The sequence below is a fragment of the Coloeus monedula genome (assembly GCF_965178545.1).
Source record: "Coloeus monedula genome assembly, chromosome: 8".
Taxonomy (NCBI): domain Eukaryota; kingdom Metazoa; phylum Chordata; class Aves; order Passeriformes; family Corvidae; genus Coloeus; species Coloeus monedula.
The window spans coordinates 23,035,542-23,055,915 of NC_138788.1; the positions used below are offsets into that span (position 1 = coordinate 23,035,542).

General features: G+C 34.9%; 1 protein-coding gene across 4 annotated transcripts in view; it reads left to right on the forward strand.

Annotated features, from left to right (window-relative positions):
- Positions 1–20,374, forward strand: part of IDE (insulin degrading enzyme) — a 55,272-nt gene that overhangs the window by 12,583 nt on the left and 22,315 nt on the right. For all 4 annotated transcript variants that reach the window (XM_082286109.1, XM_082286107.1, XM_082286106.1 and 1 more), the window contains exons 5-14: positions 1,122–1,244; positions 2,649–2,761; positions 3,177–3,339; positions 3,958–4,050; positions 4,577–4,668; positions 6,268–6,348; positions 8,349–8,452; positions 15,214–15,316; positions 16,288–16,410; positions 17,022–17,104. In XM_082286109.1, coding sequence (XP_082142235.1) covers positions 1,122–1,244; positions 2,649–2,761; positions 3,177–3,339; positions 3,958–4,050; positions 4,577–4,668; positions 6,268–6,348; positions 8,349–8,452; positions 15,214–15,316; positions 16,288–16,410; positions 17,022–17,104 — 1,078 coding nt within the window. The remainder of the gene's footprint in view (positions 1–1,121; positions 1,245–2,648; positions 2,762–3,176; positions 3,340–3,957; positions 4,051–4,576; positions 4,669–6,267; positions 6,349–8,348; positions 8,453–15,213; positions 15,317–16,287; positions 16,411–17,021; positions 17,105–20,374) is intronic.

Genomic DNA, 20,374 nt, shown 5'->3' on the forward strand with positions numbered 1-20,374 from the left:
GTAAAGAGAGGCTGGCTGTAAAAGTGCAACTGTAACTCCATTCTCCAAACAGGTAGATTTTAAAATAAAGCCTTGGGAACTGTGCATTAGTAGGCAGGTGTTCAAAGTACATTCTGTAATGTCTGCTACTGAAGACATTATTTAATTTTTATGTAGCACACAGAAAACATAAGTGGAAATTGCAGAAATAGTATTGTGCAGTTTAAGAATGTTGTGTAGCTCACAGAAGTGAAATGTTTTCTTGGGGAGAATACCTAAAATGTGCTCAAATTCAACAGCAGTAGTCATATTCCCTTCTCCTTAGATTAGATTCTGATTCTGAAATTAAATTACAGCACACAGCCTTCCAGTTGATGTGACTTTGCAGAAGTAGAGCTCAGCCTTGATGGTTTCTATTTACCCAAAGAGTTGACAACTGCGATGCATTTGGCATCCTTATTGTTTCCTTTTGATCAGCTGAGAGGTTAATCTTGCAGAGTACAGGAATTACTCCATTTGATGCTTCAGGTCACTCCTCATTGCTGTGCACCCTGTTTGGTCAGCAAACCTTCCATTATTCCTCGTCTGTCCATAGGAACAAATGCAGCTTCCAGGTTTCTTTTTAAGGGTGTGCATTTGTGCCCAGATATCCTTCACTGATCTCCCTGAATTAATGCTTATGATGGTGATTCTTCTCCATCATTACCCTCAGTGTCAAGTAATTTTCCCAGCACGTCTGCACTGGCTAGTGTCCATTTTCCTACATCTGCAGTCTTCTGACTGTTGCTTCCTAATGTACTCCAGTACTGTAACAGCACAGTTACTGAACTGAAGCTTTAACTCTATGTTATTATATTTATATAACTCTGTTATATTATTATGCTGTGGGAGTGAACAGAGTAGAGTGTCTAGAACTTTGCCATTTAATTTGTCTGCAAATGGTGAGGAGTATAGGCAAAATATTTAAAACATAAGACACTATTGATCCAATTTTCTTATTATGCATATTGATTATTTTTAGAATTACTGTCCATCCAAAGGAAAGCAGACTGATGAATTTATATATTTCTTTTTGATCTGTAAGTTCATAAACATTAAATACTGTTAAACATAAAATATTGTTAATTGGTTTTATGTTACAGGGAACAAATTCACTCTGGAAACTAGACCAACCAAAGAAGGAATAGATGTAAGGCAAGAGCTACTGAAGTTCCATTCTACTTATTATTCATCAAATTTAATGGCCATTTGTGTCTTAGGAAGAGGTGAGTTTTGTTGTGTTGATTGAGTAAGACTTTACGTATATACTTGGAAAAAAAAAAGGAGGTTCCAACTGCTTAGAACCTTCCACAGTTGAGATGATACTTTATATGGTTTTGCCAAAAGCTTAATAAGTGTGTTGAAAACTGTTTGCTCTTTGTAAATGTGCTGGCAGACTGGTATTTTTATGGTGTTTCACAGTAATGCTTGGATGGTGAATATGAATGGAAGAAAATGAATTTTTTATCTAATCAAAAGCAAAATTCACTGAGGAATTTTACATGGAAACTTTTTCAGTAAGAATCACCTTGGCAACTGTGAATCTGTGCTAAAGAAAACTGTCACTGCAAGATTAAATGAATGTGTATTTTGCTGATATGCATGAAAATTAGTTGTTTTTAATAGAATAACATGCAGTTCACAAAATTGTAATATATAGTGGACCCTCTTGGCTTGCATTATTTTGTTAGTTGTTTTCCCCAGCACAGTTCAGTTAGTGTAGTGTAGGAGCATGCATATATTGAGCAGGAAAGATTCTACTTTTTCGATCTAACTGGGATTGTTTCGGTAACAAGGTAACTGCTTATAGAAATCTTTCAAGGATTAAGGCTGTACTTTGAGATATCCAAGAAACGGATGTTTTGTTTCTTCCAGTGCCCACCCTTGAAAGACGTTCACTAAAAAATTGTCAGATAAATCTTTTTTATCTTATGCTCACTTTGAGAAGTGCTCCAAAAAGCATTTCTTGAGGCAGATAGCAATTTTGAAGGCAGAATTTCAACAGAAAGGCTATAGGTCAGTTTAGGTGAGTTAATGCACATTGTCACATTCTTTCTGCAAAAGGTCTGCTCTCATTCTTGCGAAGTACTGCAGTCACAGACTGAAATTAGAATGGATGCAAAATTAGAAGTGCTTGAACAGGTCGCAGGTGTGTGTGTGTGTTGGGTGCTAGGGACATACCTGGCTGACAGTGTACCTGGAGTACTGGACATGAATTGAGGCTAAAGCAAATTCAAGCTTTGGCAAAGATACTTTCACTCTAGAAAGTTTGCAGCTGTAATTCCATGTCCCTTAAACTTTTTTGGAATGTTTTTTTTTGTAGGTGTTTGATACCTGATGTACCTTTCAGTTCTAGCTTAGATTAGTCTGTAAAACATAAAGAAAGATATATTTTCAGTTACAGGGTTTATTTTAATCATGATTGAAGCTTTCCTTTAATAAGCATGGTGCTTCTAGCATGTTACATTTCAAAATTCAAATATGAATATTTATTTCCGTTCTAAAATTAAAAATCATAACATCATTAAAACTGCCTTTCTGTATAATTCATGGCTCTCCCAAACAATATTAAAAAAAAGTTTGTCGGAATCTTCCTATAATGACTGGTTTTTTTCTGATGTTTATTCTAGAATCCTTGGACGAGCTGACTTGCTTAGTGGTAAAGTTATTTTCAGAAGTAGAGAATAAAAATGTCCCTATACCAGAGTTTCCTGAACATCCTTTCCAAGAAGAGCATCTCCGGGTATGTATAGAGATACATCTTCCATCCAGGGTGTATATTTTAAATGGTTTTTTTTAAATGTTTCAGTATTACATTTTGCACTTCACTACTCTTTTATCAATGTCCCTGTTAAGTTCCATGTTTCTTTATTCATTTTCCACCTACTTTTCCATGCTGAATATAGTTTTGTATAGTTTATAGTAGAGGTTGCACATTTGGTTGCAGTTGTAAGCAACTGTGAGGTCATTAACTTTTTTTGTTTGTACCATGAATGGCTGAAGTGTTGCCCTATGTTTTAGATACCTTTACTTTTGAGATTTGGGAGATGTGTTTGTAATGTGTGTGTGTGAAGGGAACATGATACATGCTCCTGAGATGAATCTAATAGCTGAGTTTCTCTTTGTTCATGGGTCTTCTTGTTTGTTTTTCCCCTCAGCAACTTTACAAAGTGGTACCCATTAAGGACATTAGAAATCTTTATGTCACATTTCCTATACCAGACCTTCAAAAGTACTATAAATCAAACCCTGGCCATTACCTTGGCCATCTGATTGGGCATGAAGGCCCGGGGAGTCTTTTATCAGAGCTTAAAGCCAAAGGTAAGTCCTTTGAGGCTAGAGAATTGAAAAATATTTGATCACACAGTTATTTAAAGTTTAATCATGTTTCACTTGAGATAGACTTCTATGTGTTAAAAGCCTTAATCTGTTTGAGTAATCTGAACAATTTTGTGCTTTATTTTTGTTTCTGCAGCAGGTAGGAATAAATAGGTAACAGTCACTCAGGCTGCTGAGGCTATTATTTCTTGGACTCCCCTCTATGTGCCTTATTTAGAGAGTTACACGAACTTTAACGTAATGATCTTGTCTCTATTTTCTCACTAACTTTGAGACTACTGTCAGGTCCCTTAATGTCTGGAAGATTACAAGGGTGTACCTTTTGCTGTTTTACTTTGTACCATTCTGTTCAAAACAGAAGTAAATTATCCAGTAATCAAATGATCTTGAGTTTGTTATATCACTCAGAATACAAAATTGGATAGATCTGACTTGTGTTATGTTTAATTTGCACTGTTGCAGTAGGAATGAAGGAAGTAAAGAAAAACATGTAAATGAATCAAAATGGGTTTTCAAAAATGATGTTGCTGAAGCATGCAAAAAGTTGCATAAATTATTTTAGATTTGTTTATGTAATATAGTTTCTTTTTAATGGCATAGGATGGGTAAATACTCTTGTTGGAGGCCAGAAGGAAGGTGCTAGAGGTTTCATGTTTTTCATCATTAATGTGGACTTGACAGAAGAAGGACTTTGTAAGTGAATCACCATTTGTATTCCATGTTATTGCTGATCTGATGGTTTTGTGTTTGTATCTGAAGAGACTAATTGTGATTGTAGCTTAAAAGGCAATTTATTTTAGTGAACTTCTTATTCTGTGTTTAGTTCCTCTAAGTATGCTAACACACTTCGCCTAACATAAGAAATCAACTTCCTTAAGGTTATATTAAGTTATTTAATTAAATACTGTATTTAAATTTCTTTAAAGGAAGAGCTGTTAATACCTTTGTGTGCTACTTATTCATACTATTTAGATGCAAGTTAAATTATACTGTAAATCAGTATCTTCACGTAAAGACATGTTCAGTGCAATTCTTGGAATTAGCTGGGGACATAAGCACCTTAAATTCATGTTTGGGAAAAGCAAGTTTAACTTTGGTGGGATTGCAGATGTACTTAAAGATCTTGATGTGTCAAAGTGTAATTAAAAATAAAACCATTTTTGTGTTCCTTAAATTTCTTCTCTGTGCAGAACTGAGTGAATTATTTTTTTCTTTTCAGTGCATGTTGAAGATATTATTTTGCACATGTTTCAATATATTCAAAAACTACGTACAGAAGGACCTCAAGAATGGGTTTTCCAAGAGTGCAAGGTAAGTAATTGGGGCTGTACCATATGTGGTGGTTGTATTTTTACACTCTTTTTTATCATTAGATAATTTGACTTTGTAAGTAGCATTTAATAATCACGTGGTAATTAAGTTTAGTAATTTTTAAGATGCAATGACACAAATGACAAATACATTCAGAATACATTGTCTTAACATGGGTGTGAAATGCTCTTATAGAGCTGGGAGTTACTATAGCATAATGGAGGTGAAGGAAGAAGGATCTTACTCTGTCCACAAGGATTTTACATAACTTCCCTTAGTCTTCACTGAAGAAGGGGGGAAAACATTTACTGTGAGGAGTAACATTGAATTGGAAATTGAAATGGCTGTTACTCTACCCCTCCCTTCTTTTGTGTGTCAAATTGTATAGTTAAGATTGTAAAGGCGATAGACATTTAATCTGCTGTTTGTTGCCACCACCTTTTTGGAAAGTCAGCTAAAGGCTTTTCATGAAGTATTTTGGCAGTACATGTCAGTTTTTGCTGAACTGTTCATGCTTCTTTCAAGGCTGGGTAGTTCTGTGCGCACAGAGCAAAAATGTGAAGTGTCCTGTCAGGTAGCACTGCTCTTCTCAGTGTCAGTGTGAAACAAACCCAGTGTTATTTCTATAGATAGTCTCATTGGTTCAGTACATGTGCTTGGGTAAAGATTTCTTGTTCCATCTTAGCGTTATTTGATCAAAACTGTTGAGTCTCTCCAAAGTAGAAGTTCTGCAGCTGGGTTAGCTTTATTTCCTACACTTTAACACTGTATACCTGTGAAAGTAGTCTCAAGTCTTGTTATCCTCTGCTAATAGTCCCGATGGATTTGTTTCACTGACAGGGTAAGCAAATACAAGGTTTGATCAAGGTAGTTTAATTCTTCTGTCTTATCCCTTGTCTTTCCCTTGCTCCTCTTCTCTCCACCCCAGCACTCCCGAGACTGTGGGGTGAGTCAGAGAGCTGGCAAACTAGTGTGAAAAGAATCTTTTTGAGTTTACTTTCAGCTGAACTGTTGAATGAATCAGTTTATCTGCATGGTTTCATGGAAGGATGGACCGTCCTTTTCACTGGCTTTAAAGTCTTCAATCTCTTTAATTCACCCTTGCCATTGTATCCTGAGAATGTTGTGTTCTATTTCTGTGGCTGAGACAGCAAAAAGAAACACACTTTTTCTGTCTCTAAACTTACTCTTGGCTGACTGAACAAAAGCAAGGAAAAAGGAAGAGAGAGGCTTCGATTTGCTAACTTAAGACAAACATTGCACTGGAACACTGTGTACTGGTTGTATCAGAGTTGGTGTGTTTTCAAATTATCAGGAAATTTAAATATATGAGAGGTGGGGCAGATCTCTTACTATGAAAAGTACTTACACGACTTGTATAACACTTGACATTATGAGACTATCACAAATTGGTTGTGAATTTGATGCAACTTGAATATTACTGAAAACTTGTGTTAGGTACTTGTCTAACTGCTATAACATGGATACAGCAAAAGTACTTCATTTTCTTTCATTATAAAAAGGAATTAAGTAGCCAGTAATTATTCTTAAAATAGGCTTTAATTTATACTCTTTGATCATTTGTACATTGTTTTCTAGGATCTAAATGCTGTGGCATTCAGGTTTAAAGATAAGGAGCGACCACGAGGTTACACTTCAAAGCTTGGAGGAATGTTGCATGTAAGTGGAGGAGGTTGTTTTTGTTTGGTTGGTTTTTTTAACAATCATTTAGCAGTATGTTTGATTATCCACTTAATAAATACAGGCATCTGCAAAGGTCCTTTGCACTTCTTGTATGCTGCATAGACCTTAGTTTTGGCAGTCAATAAGTCACGTTCTGTTCACTCTACCGTTTTATACTTCTGTACTAGGTAGAACTGATAATACAGTAACTGGAGGTGCTGTTTGATCTGTTTCAGTGTTTTTTAAGACATATGTACCTTGCCATTGTGTTTGGTTGGTAGCTAAGTGTTCTCTAGGGCAGTATTAGAGAAATAATATTTTATCATAAACACTGTGTTCCTTAGTTCACAGTGTTGAAATACTGCAGTAAGCAGAAATGTTTGTATTAAGATTGCAAATTACAAATGCTTGTCTTTACTGATATGATTGCATATTGGTACTGAAAGAATAATCATGTAGCTTTTACTTGGTCTTTAATACTTGTTACAAAATTCCCTCATTTTGCACAAATGGAAGATTTAGATAGGGTTGTTGAGGGGTTTTTTTGTCTAGTGAAATTATGCAACTTTTATAACTTTTTGCAGCCATTCTTCATTGCATAGCTAGTGTCTGCATCTATTCAGAGAAATTTTTGTTTTCTTTGCAGGAATTACTGCTACTGGTTGTAGACCTTTAATCTCTGAAGTCTAAAATAATGATCTTTAATTTTCAAATTTTCTTTCTGTTTGCTAAAAAGCATTAGACTTGGCTGAAAACATGGAAATGGGTATTTAAAGAGCTCCTGCTTGGGATGCTGTCTCTTGCTTTGGTGCTGTCAAATGCCTAAAATCTCTAAGAGATGGAGTTCTGACTTCTAACTTTCAGTGGCTTCTGTTTGTTGGATCATTTCTGATTACAATTGCCGTCTCCAAAAATCAGGCCAGGAAGTTGCCAGCAGTGTTCCAAAGAGCAGGGGTATTGAATCGGGACTCTTTTTTTTTTTTTTTTACTGCCTTTCTTTTGCTTTGCTTTGCAGTATGAATGGTAATTTTCACTCTGCTTTAATAGTTAAAGGAGCATCAGATTCTGGATCTTTAGCGTTCACATTTGAATTTTTTATAATATAGGCTTGGTTCATTGTCCTTGATCTCCACCCCCACAACCCTTTCTCTTTTCCAGAATCCCTTTTGTGAGTTACTCTCTGTTCTGGAAGTCATTCCACTGTAATTTTTTGTATAATGTATGTAATTCAGAAAGCCATTTTGCTCTCTGGTTGAAAAAGTACACCTATATGGCAAACTACTTGGTGCCTATGTCACCTGGTAACTTTCCCTTGGTAAACAGGTGTTTATCAAGAAAGTTCTCCTCTCAACCACATTAATAATTTTCAGATGAGTTTTAACTTTTTTTTTCCTTCTTAAATTGCCATGTACCTTAAGAGATTTTCAGTTTGGCCCTAAATAAAAAAGGTTAGAATTAAAAGTGTTTAAAGTTTTATTATGCTTTTAGATATTGAAATATAGTTTCCTTTAAATTACTGTAAATAGGAATTGAATGATTAGAGAGTTCTAAAAAAACCTATATTTTTTGTTTCTTTGTTTGTTTTATTTTGCTTTATGTTTTGTTTTCCCCAAATGCACTCTAGTGAGTACTTTTTAGAAATATCCTGCAGGGGTCAGCATTTACCATGTTATTTTTACTTTAGTCAAAATACTATTTAGAGGTGGGTGACTTTCTATATTGAGACATAAAATATTCCAAGAGAGAAGAATCGTAAATATACAGTATATAAAATTGCCTAATACATGAGAAATATGATTGCATAGTTAGAATGCTAGTCCCTCTTTTTTAGTTTTGAGAGTGATTTTAAAACATCTTACACACTCCTAATTTGAAATTACCAAGGTAATACAGATTGTGACCAGAAGTGTTTGCTTTTGTTTCCTGTACTGAACCGTAGCTTTTTCGTGCTTAGTTTTGTTTAACTCATCTGCATATTCCTTGGCTTTGTTTTTTAGTATTATCCTATAGAAGAAGTATTGGCTGCTGAATATTTACTTGAAGAATTCAGGCCTGATTTAATAGAGATGGTACTGGATAAACTGAGACCAGAAAATGTTCGGTAAGTTAAATTTTATTTTAACACAAACATTATAAGAAAGCAGATAAATTAATGGAAACACAAAATCTTAGGTGTCTCTTGCAGCTCCAAAAGAAATGTGATTGAAAAATCTTCACTATGTTTCTTTGTATGAGTAAGTCTTAGATATATGTTAATTTATTTTCAAAGATTGATACATTTCAAATAATTATTGGATAAAGTCAGATAAACTTGGGTTGTGAGCTGTGTTTGCAAATGTCATAGGGTTCTGGTGTTTCTAGGCATATGCAAGTAATGATAGAATAAATGGAGTTGCCTGTATCAGCAACAGTAGTTGCCATAGTAATTAATGTCCTTTAAAGAAGGGCCTTTATCTTTGTGTGTGGGTGTGCATCTGGGTGTAATGTGTGTGGGATACTTCAGCTGAAGCTTGATTATGTCAAGAGATCAGATTTTGAACAAACAATACTTTAATGAAAATTTCCTGTTCTCTTTCCTAAAGTATTTAATACTTGTCTATTTTGAATGTATTTTCATGTTGCTCTACCACCCAAGTTCTCTAAAATTTGATTCCTCTAACATACAAACAGTTTTTAGTAATTAACGTAGAGAATGTTTAATTACTTGTTCTCTGTAGAAAGCTTTACGGAATTCCACATGAATGTGAACTTTTAACTGGTTTTAGAATTGCTTACAAGTAATAGGTAAACCTGAGCTATTGCTGATGTAGTAAAGAAGCTGCAGGTGTTAATGAGATCTGATGTTTATTATATCTTCACATAGCTTTGAAGCATAGCTCTTGACATTGCAAGAAAATAGTCAATATTATCTTACTCATTATGTAAATTGTGTCTTTGTTACTACCCAGAGAACTTACAAAGCACCTTCTTACTTAAACACTGAAAAATTGCTGGAAGAAATGAATACATTCATAGATTCTTCAGCTTGTCAGATGCTACTGGATGCTACAGACCACTCCTCACTCATTTTCTGTGTTACTCCTGTTGCTGGCTGTACCAATCTTTTGACGCTCTTTCCAGCTGACCGTTCTTCAGCATAAGATAGCCATAGTGAGCCTTGTTCAAAAGTTACTGGTGTGAGAAAGGAAAGTGTAGAGAATACTGGTAGAGGGAGAAAATTCAAGTCTATAGAGTGTGGCCTGTAGTGTAAGAATAGTGGCGATGATTTTTAGAAGAATGTGGTGTGAATTTTCAGTTACATAGCAAACATCCATTTCCCAATGTTCTTTTGCTGTAGGTAACATAGGCCCATATCTGCACCTGGCAATTCTGCATTCCTCTTTGTCCACTGCTGAAATAAAGGGGGGTTGGACAATAAAAGAGCAAGATGAGCAAGAATCTAATTGGAATGGAAATAGTCATCTAAAAAGATACAGAATTTAGCTGTAGCGTTCTTGAAACATTAGTAACCAAAGAAAGTAATGGCTTACCATCATATGTATCTTCCTGTAGTAGTTTTGTAAGGTTACATCAGTCTTCTCTGTCTTCTTGGTTTGACAAAGTGTCTTTTGGTAAATGGACATTTTCTCCACACTTGGTAATTGCGGATTAATTTTAAATAAAAACTAGATTTTTTTCAGGATGGAACATACCTAGAACAAATACGAACTGAAGATGAACTTTGGTATATTAAGCAACTATAAATAATAATTTGATCCTTCAGATAATGGAGATAGGTGTTTCAGAATTGGTCATTAGTAACTTCGGTGGGTCTCTGTAATTGTGGGCTTTAAATGTCATGTGTCTCACCTTGCTTTCTTCTAGCTGGTGGTTTTTGGATGCTGTATGTGATGTTTAATCTTCCTTCAGGACTAATTATGTTATCTATTCACTTTACCTGCTTAAGAAATAGATGTAATTTAATAGATGAAGAAATATGTACTTTAAAAATTTTGGATAAAAAGGGTGCTAAATATTGGGAGAAAAAAAGGACTTCCAGAACTGGAATAAACCTGTTTTTATGGCCTCTTCAGTTAATTGTTAAAGAAATTATATATTGTCTTTGTTACAGAGATTCTAGTAGGGCTTAAAGATAATAAATACAAGTGGGTTACTTCTCTGAAGCTTAAGTGCCCATAGCTATGCTGACAGCTGTCCTGCTGTGGCTGAAATAAAAATATGTACAACTTGGAGACTGTCCAAAGATTGATTAAATGCATTTTTAGCATCCAGATTCAACAAAGCAGTGCAAGTCTAACATGGATGGAATGAGGCCTGCAGGTCTGTAATGATGTAGCAGCAGGCATGCTTTGAGTTTGAATGGTATATGGTCAGAGTAATGATAATTCTGTTGCTTATTATGTGTAGACTAAGACTGTTGGTGTTTGTCTTTACCACAACAACTATACATTCACATCTTAGTTCTGTCCATGTTCAGACTATTTGTATTCTCAAGGAAGTATAACTTAAAAAAGAAACCCAAAACATCAATCTAAATTTAAGATTCCCAAGTGTCATGTTGCTTTTTCCTGCTGCCCTAGATGATACATTTTTTTCAGTGTAGACTAAAAAGTTGTGGTTATGCCTCTTCGTAGCTTCTGTGGAAGCTGATTTTATTTGGATTTAAAAGTATAAGTCAGTTTTAATTGGGAATTAAGCTTTTTATTTGGGGCATTAGATGTTTAAAGATCTGAGCTAATCAGACTTTCCTACTTTCATTTGATTGAAGGAAAATAGTAACTTATATATAGTACTATATTCCTTTTAGATGTATTTTAAGCACTTATCCTTAGAAGTAGAATGAAATGAACTGCAATTTAAAAAATCTTCTACTTAACTAGGATCCTTCGAAGTATAGTATGATTTAACAGGGAATATAATTTTATAGTATCTTTTATTTTAAATTTCTGGCAAGATACATTATCTTGGGAAGGGGAAACTTGTTTAAGTATTATTATAAGTGATTTCATGGTACATTACAAAGATTAAAGAAAGCCACTGTGGATTTTATTTTTGGTGGGCTCTCTTGAAGAATGAGTTGAGATTACAGATGTTAATAAAAGCATCCCTTTGTGTTAACTTTTTAAAAAAATTAATCTGTATCTATATGAACGTAATGAATTATTAATCTGGTAGCCTGCTCCCTTCTTTCGTCTTTTCTTGAGCAATTTTATATGCTAATAAAAAAACCTGTGCACATCTGCTTTAAATATCTATATGTTTGGTTATCCATCATTTACTGATATGTATCCTCTTGTTTACCTTTCTGTTCTCCCTTTTTATGAAAGAATTATTATGTGCCACATCCCAGCTTTGCCTGTTGTTTGGCATTGTTTTCATGGTTTCCTTGATTTTTTTTTTTTTTTATGCCTTGCATGCATTCTGTCTTGAGGTGGTTCAGTTGGCACTGATTTGAGTTTTTCCTTTGTATTCTGGTTTTATTTATAGTTTCCTTTTCATTCACCTATACTAAGGACTTCTTGGCATAGCTATATTGTAGTAACTGCATTTAATGTCTTTTTCAAAAGTACAGTTTTTCTACTATTATTTTCTTAACAAACTTTGAGTTTAAAAAGTATGAAAAAAAAAATTCATACAGATGGTAGTAAGTATGCACATGTACTTCCATTTGACTGAACCATAACAGGAACTGTTCATATTCTCCTCCCACCCCCATGCACTACTTGTTGCATTTAGTGCCTTAATTCCCCTAAGAGAGAAACATTTTAAAATCTAAGTATCATTTTTACTTGTTCAAACTGTATTGAGTTTTACCAGCCATCTGTGACGATAAGGGAATAGACTTGGCATGTGTTGCAACCTTAGCTGAAAAATGTTATTTTCCTATCATTTCCAAGACATTTTTTCCCTTCAACATCTGCAAAATAAGTGCTCTTATTAAAATTTAAAAAGATAGTGACTCACCAGATTAAGCAGCTAAAGAACAGTTTCCCCTGGATAGTAAGTGGGCTTTTTTCCTCTCTTGATAGCAGAAGTGCAGCACTAGTACTATCCTAGAGGGAAGAAAAATAAAATTAATGCCAAAAATGTTGATAGAGAGATTTCTAACTACTGGAATTTCACAGACTCTGAGCAAAGTTATCTCAGTGCAGTTGGTGATGCTCACCCCTGAAGGTAAACATGCTAGAAATGTATGTGTTTGTTTTTAGTTGCACTGGATCTGAGCAACAGTTTTGAAAATCACAATTTTATTCACTTATTTCCCCCTACAAATCCTTTGTAGCAACTTAGTTTTACTGAACCCTAAGAAATAACTTGTGCTTCTGCAGAGTGATCAGAGTGCTGCACCCCAGCAGCATCTCTCTGCATGTAGTTTCCCCTTACTCTGGTTTCTGGGGGGATTTTTAAGTGAGTGGCTTTGAATAGCAGGTGTTGCCTCACATCAGTTTTACTAATGGTTGTGAGGGAGCGTTGTTCATCTATGAACAAATGTAGGCTTTTGCTATTTCTATCTGTCACGTTATGTGTTTGAATGAGATAGAAGTAATTTTTTCCATTGTTTGACAATACCATAATTTGGAAGACAAGTTTAAATTAGGTCCTAAAAAAATCAATTAATCTTTTATAAGAATAAATTTGCTTTGACACGTTTTTTACTAATGTCACAAATACTGACTAAGTTTTCTAACTCGATTACTTTTTCACCCTTAGAACCTTGAGTTTTGTTACTCAAAATCTGGAGTATAATAGTTGATAATCTTTCGTGGAAGTACATTCATTTTAAAGCACACTTTCTCTTCCCAAGTAACATAATCTGTGGATATCTCAATTGTAGCTTAAATTTAGATTTCAAGAGAGTGAAAAACAAGATAGTATTTAGTAAATATGTATCACATTATAGAAGCTGTGCTTGTTTTTGAAATTGGGGACTACAGCTGGTTGCACGTACAAGAATGTATATACAGAAGTAAGTTGCATTTTTAGTTTGTTGTGTTCCATATCCATGAATGGATCAAGCCTAATTGCACTGGTTGTGTCTAAATATACTTTAAGCAGGTGCTGTTGAAGATTACCTTATTGCCTGTCTTGCTTTCCTGGTTCGTTTCCACACTGTCTTAAATCATATGGATGTTCATAGTGCCATACAGGACAACAGGGAAATGAAAAACAAAAATAACATTGCATAATTGGTGATTTTAGAGATGGATTGCAATGTACTGAAATACCTGCATGGCATAGTATTTCTGCCTGGGGTGCTTCTCTTCCTCTCTTCTTGTGTCCTGGTCGTCTTTCCTGTTGGTCTTGTCTTAAGCTGTAATTCTTGGGCAGACAAAATGCCTTTTGATTAGTTTCTATTATTGTGGGTATGTTTTTGACAGCTCAAAATGTCAGTAATCATTCCAGTAGTGATTTGGGATAAAGGGAAGGCAGGAGGATTTCTTTAAGCAGAACTGCTTGAAGAATTACAATTTTGATTTCCACAGTTTTATTTTCTATACAGTGAGTATACAATTATTTTTAGCTCTTGAATTTTACTATGTTTGTGCAGGAAATGTTTGGGTGCTTGGATTGCCACTATTGCTTGAGCATCAGTATGTTGGAGAAGGGTAGGAGGAGGAAATGTTGAATAACAGACATATTCTAGCAGTATATTCTAGCATAAAACATCTTTGTCTTGCTGCTCTAACCATATGATCTTTGGAATTTTATCAGGATAGTTTTTTCACTTAAAACTCTCACATCTTTGTCTTATTTTTATTATTTTTTATTATTTATTTATGCACAAAAAGACCTGGTAGGTTGCTCTAAAATGCTAAGAGACTTCATGGTTTTTGTAATCTCTTAGCAACTTCGTACCTGTGTTGTGGTTTAACCCCAGCCAGCAGCCAAGCCCCAGCCAGCCACTCGCTCACTCACCTACCAGTGCGATCAGGGAGAGAATCAGAAGGGGTAAAAGCTGGAAAACTTGTGGGCTGAGATAAAGACAGTTTAATAGGGAAAGCAAAAGCTATGCACAGAGCAAAGCAAGGAATTAGTTCACTGCTTCCCATGGGCAGGCAGGTGTTCAGCCATGCCCAGGAGAACAGGTAATTGTGCTACCTTTTTGACCATTTCCGATTTCTTAGAAACATCTGTTTACTCTTGAAGCTAGCCACTTCCATTGAATACTCTTTTGTGTTGTAGATTGTTTAATAGGATTAGAGGAGTTTTCTTGATACCTATCACGTAGACTACTAAAAAAATACTGATAAGGTTGTAATTTTCTTTATTCTGGATTTCTTCTTTTTTGGGTGTGTTCTATAGTTCAGGCAGCACCTGGATGATGCTCTTAGTCACATGGTTTAGTTTTAGGTAGTCCTGCAAGAAACGAGGAGTTGAACGTGATGATCCTTCGGGGTCTCTTTTAACTCGAGGTTATCTATGATTCTATGACACTAGGACTAGGATAAAATTTCTCTAATCAGTATTTTCACGTATTTGGGTGTTGATACAGGTGATATGTAAAACAGAATCACTTCATGAGTTTTTTAGAAGACTGCAAGAACTGCTTTCTGTTTTCTGGAACAACAACAGCGTCTAAAAAATAGAAATTGCATGCAGCACTACTGGTGTGTAAATCTAGGTTGTAACACTTTAGAAATAAACAGTGACATTAAATGACAGTGGTAACCTGATTTCATGGTAAACTTTAGCATGTAGTTCAGTATACTTATACTTGCTGTTGTACCTTGTAATTGTCTAGGGACTGTTTGCAGAAGTAAACGTATTTGGTGATGGAGCAGAAAACAGTGCTTGGAATAATTTCTCTGAGTCTTTTCTCAGACACATTCATGCCAAAGTGCTTTGTCTCTTTGTTTTCAGAGTTGCAATTGTTTCCAAGTCTTTTGAAGGAAAAACTGATCGAACAGAGGACTGGTATGGAACACAGTACAAGCAAGAAGCAATTTCCGATGAAGTTATTAAGGCATGTTAAAATTTGTAACATTACAATATCTGCAAATGAAAGTCAGTGGTAAATCCTTTGTCTAATTTTCCATTTAGTTGAAGGGGGAGCTTAAATCTGCTGCTCTTCATAGCATGAAAATCATACACTGAGTCTGTTTAATGTTAAAGGAAGTAAGAACCTTAATTAGTTTTTAGATTTCAAATATTTATTACATAGGTTGGATATATTTTAATGGTTATAAACCATGTTAAGTACAGGGAATGTTATACTGTTTTCTCTGTAGAAGATCCCTAATATGCAATGGCTGCTTAACAATGTAAGCATTAACTTTTAAAAACTTAAAACTCTATTGTATGTTAATGAACTGATCAGTACTTTAAAAAGTAGTTTTTAAAAACTATTATATGTAACTGTTTCTGAAGTTAGTTTTTGCAACATAGAAAGCAAGTATGTTTTGCTAGTTAAATGAGATTGTAAAAATCAAAACTCAAAAAAAGAAGGTGGGTAAATACTTACTGAAACTTGTTATTGTTCTAATCTTCTAAGAAGATACGTCTGTAAAATGTACCTTAGGGCTGAATTGGACCTTCTGAGTGTGCTCTGAAAACATTGTATAGGAACGCTTCCTTTGGCTTGACCATACTTATGTGCTTGATTAGAATTCTTGTTTAAGTGTTTAGTTTAATATCTTAATTTACAGTTCATGATAGCAGAAAATGTAAGATATAAACCCACCTTCGTCTCTACTGTAAACTTTTCAAAATTACTTTTTGTCATCCTTCTTCTAAGAGCAATTCATCCTGCAGATAGCCTACTCCAACTTGTTTTCCCAGCTATTTCTCTCTTGCCCTGTTATCTTAATAGTATTTACACATAAGGTAGTGGAATGCATTTTTAGATTTTTTGTTCCATCATAAAATAAATAAGCACATATATGCTTTAATTAAGCAGAAACTGGCATAGCCTCATTGTTTCTCCTGTTGATCTAGAAATGGCAAAATGCTGACCTGAATGGGAAATTCAAGCTTCCAATGAAGAATGAGTTTATTCCTACAAACTTTGAGATCTTGCCATTGGAAAAAGATGCAACGCAGTACCCTGCCCTTGTCAAGGTAAACTGTCTGTATTTGTCGTGTTTGCTGCCTAACCTTCTGGGAAGTTAGAATTTAATTCCTCTCTTTTTTAAAATACAAATCATCTCATATTCCAAAGTATAGTAAACAAAGAAGTACAAAACTTCAATATATTGCTACAAAGACAGTAGAAAGTTCATTCTTGCTGAACTTTGGATTATGACAATTTGTGTTCCTATGACAGTGAATCTAGATACAGCTTGAACTCTCTCTGTCCTTTTGAAAGTGTGTCAACAATTGATAAAAATAGCAGTAGAGCTGTTTATTCAGCCGGAGGGTGACTGCCACTCTTACATTTTTTTGACCAGTGTTGAGTAAGTCGAGTGTGTAGACAAGGCTGTTTTGTAACTGTATGGAGAATGCCTGTGATTGCATGGAAAAAGGGAGAGAAGTGTCATTTAATGATCTCAAAATATATCGAATATATCTATATTTACTATATATATTGAACATAGCAATTCAAGCAATATGAATTTAAGGGGATAATTCTAAGCAACAATTTGAAGTGGTGAATAGACTTTTTTTTAAATAGTGGCATATATTGCAATTAAAAGTCAGATGACTTAATAAAACCTCTTTTCTTGACACAGGACACTGCTATGAGCAAACTATGGTTCAAGCAAGATGACAAATTTTTTTTGCCAAAAGCTTGTCTCAACTTTGAATTTTTCAGGTATGCAATGTTAACTATGTCACATAAAGTAGTCTCCTAAAGTTTCTTCTTTAGTGGGAATCTGTGTTTCTGCAGCAAAGACTTTCTTGCATGTATTGACACTTTAGAATCTTCATCCTTACTCTGAATATGTAATAAGGCTTAAATAGCAGGAATATGCAGTATTGAGTAGCATCATCTAAAATACGCAGTAATTGAGTAGCAAGAAATTGGATGTGCTCCTTCTATATTAACAGGAAAAGTTTATCTAAAAATAATTTTAAGCCACATTTTCTTTTTGTATTTTATTTACTATCCCTGAAATATACCTGCCAATAGAACCCACTACATATTGCAATAGCCCTCTTTAGAAATAATTGTGTATTTTAAAATTAATTACTAAATCACAGCTATTTTAAGATGTGTTTTCTTTACGAAATGCTATTCTCATAATGGTTTTAGGCTCAAATCCTGTTTTCATTTGCATAATGCAAACCAGTTTAAAAAATGCTTAAAATTTTGGGATTTTACTTAACTGACACCCATAACTGCTTGTATTTTTTTTTAGAAGAGCATTGTCTGTATTATCAATGAATGTTTGACCTCAAGATGTATGATAAAATGATGTAATGTTAATTCTGGTCTTGCGTGATTTTCATCATAGGAAGATAATGTTTCTTTTTTAAGTGAGTGTGACAATGATGGACCTTCTTAATGTTCCTTTCAAGTATTAAATTTCTAACATTTCAATTAAAAAAAATACTGCTGTTTTTAGAGTGCAGCTGTTTCTGTGTAGAACTGCTGAAAGCTAGAAAAAATTCGGGGACTCTCCTTTTGCCTAATTAAGTTATGTGTTGGAAGGACCATTGTGGGGGCTCCCGTAGATGCACTGTTGAATTCTTGTTTTGAGAGACCACTTGAAATTTTTATTGCAGGAGAAAGATTTACAGAGGTTTTTTTTCAGAGTGTGTCATGTCTTGGTACTGGTTTTGGTACTAGTTGGGGAAAACAGGTTGCCTGGGCATTTTCTCTTTTTGCTTTTTGAAACCACAGGCCAGATGTTACAACTGTTTCAACTTCGGTGTGTCAGGAAGTGGAGGAGCAAAACGGTAACTCCCCATCTCTTACTCAGAGAACAATAGCTGCAGTGCTTTGCCTTCTTTGTTCATTCTTCATGGCTTTTCCTTGTACTATGTTTGGCCAAAATCCAATGAAGGATTTTACTGGTGGACACTGAGTTTATAGATGCAGTGGTTTTTTAAATCAATTCAGGTGAACTATAAGTGGTCCAGTCTCTAATAGTTTGTGAATGAATAGAAGATAGTAATTTGGTTTATGTAGAGCACACAAAGGTATAAATGTCTCCACATACACACAATATCATAGAATCGTTTGTGTTGGAAGGGACATGTAAAGGTCTAGTCCAACCCTCCTTCAACAAGCAGAGATATCTTAGCTATACCTGTGGAGATGGTATTTCCCAGTTAGAGTTGTGCTTTCATCTCAGTGAGCCCTTATAAAAGGCCAGAAGTACTTTGAGCTTTGCTGACCATTGTAATGGAATGACTTGCCTCTTTCCTCCTAGGAACAGTTCCAGGTGGAGAGCTGGCTTTTTTCTTAGGGTTTGGAGCAAGGGTTCTTTCCTTTTCCTTAAAAATGAGATGGTAATTGTATGTGAGTGGGAGTGAGGAGATTTTGACAGTATTGGGTGCATCACCTCTAAAAGGTGTTGTAAGGAGGTTTGCCCAGTTTTGATACTTAAAAATGGTTCTTGGTGAATCTGTCTCTGTTCGGTCACGCTAATGGTTATTGAAGGAAATGGTGAAAAGTAGACTGTTTATTCATGAGACTTGATGGAATCACTCATATCTCCTGGGACCAAGTGAATTGGTGAATAAAGCCGTCTCAGTGACATGGGTTTTCACAGAAAGTTTTAGCCTCAGCTCTAGATCAAGAATATGAAGCCTGTGCTGCCTTTTAGTGGATTGCAAGAGTTCACACTAGAGGCTGCTTCAGTATGATTAAAAAAAAAAGAAACCTAGGAGGATTTTTCCTGCCTTGCAGCCCTGATCAATGTGAAGCATAGAAAGAATTCCTGCTCCAGGTGTTATAGCAGCAGTTGCTGTGTAGATAAATTGAGAGGAAGTTGACAAGGTTGTTTTCTCCCTTAAATGCACAAATCCCACAGGAAGAATGAGTATATGAACCTCTTGAAATCACCTTGTTCCAAAACTGAAAATCCTTACAGGGTGGTTCCTTGTGTTAAAGAAACATCACCCTAAAAACATCTGACTTATTGCCCAGCCTAAAAGAGGATGATAAGCTTTTGCATTTGTATGAATTGCAACTTAAGAACTCAATAAGTATCCTTTTTTTAAAGAAAGTAAAACAACCATGTAATGTGCTGATGTTTTGAAAAGTCTTTAAAGGTAGCAATTCAGCACTTCAGTGTTGATTCCAGCTCTGTCACTTAACAGCTGTTTGAAAGAGGCAAAGGCTAGACTTCACAGGTTTTTTTTAAATGCATCATTAGTGATTGAGTTGTTCTACTTCTTTGAGTCTAGTGGAAAAAAAAAGGTAAACTAGAAATAAGCATTTGTTTACAAAACTGTCAGTAATAGGAAGCAACTCCCAGAACAGTGTTGTAATAATTGTTTTCTGTTACTTTTCACTTGAGGATTAATGATCTAGTAGCTGTGATTTTCTTCAAAACATCCAGTTGGCCTTTGCCAGCTAAGTGAGAACACAGAATTTATAACTGATACAGACAGAGTAATCACTCAAACTGATTTCAAAATGCTAAATAATATAATGAGTTTGGAGGAAGGTTTATAGGATTGACCTACATTTTGCTTTGAATTTGATCTTAATTAAAAAATTCAATAATAATTGGATTTATATCATTGGACATACTGAAATTGCTCAGTTTGGGGAAATCTCATTGTAGGGAGAAATGCAAATACCAGTCCTTTTGTCTTTTTTACTGACCTGTTTGTTTAATCTGGGTTAAGATTTCAGGCTACAGCAGGCTGTGCTTCTCAAATAGATATTTTTAAAATTATTTATTTAGTTTGTTAAAATCCCTTCCTGTGCTTCCTTTTCTTAGTCTAAAAGGAAGGAGGAGCTAAAAGCTAGGAGGAACGGTCTTAAAAATACCTTTGCAATGTGTTTTAAAGTTATTGGTTTATGTGTTGTGGTCATGTGATCCTTGCTTTACTAAGTTAATGTTGATATACACAGTGAAATACCCTGCTGTATAGGTGTAAACAAATGTAATAGCATGTCTCTGAA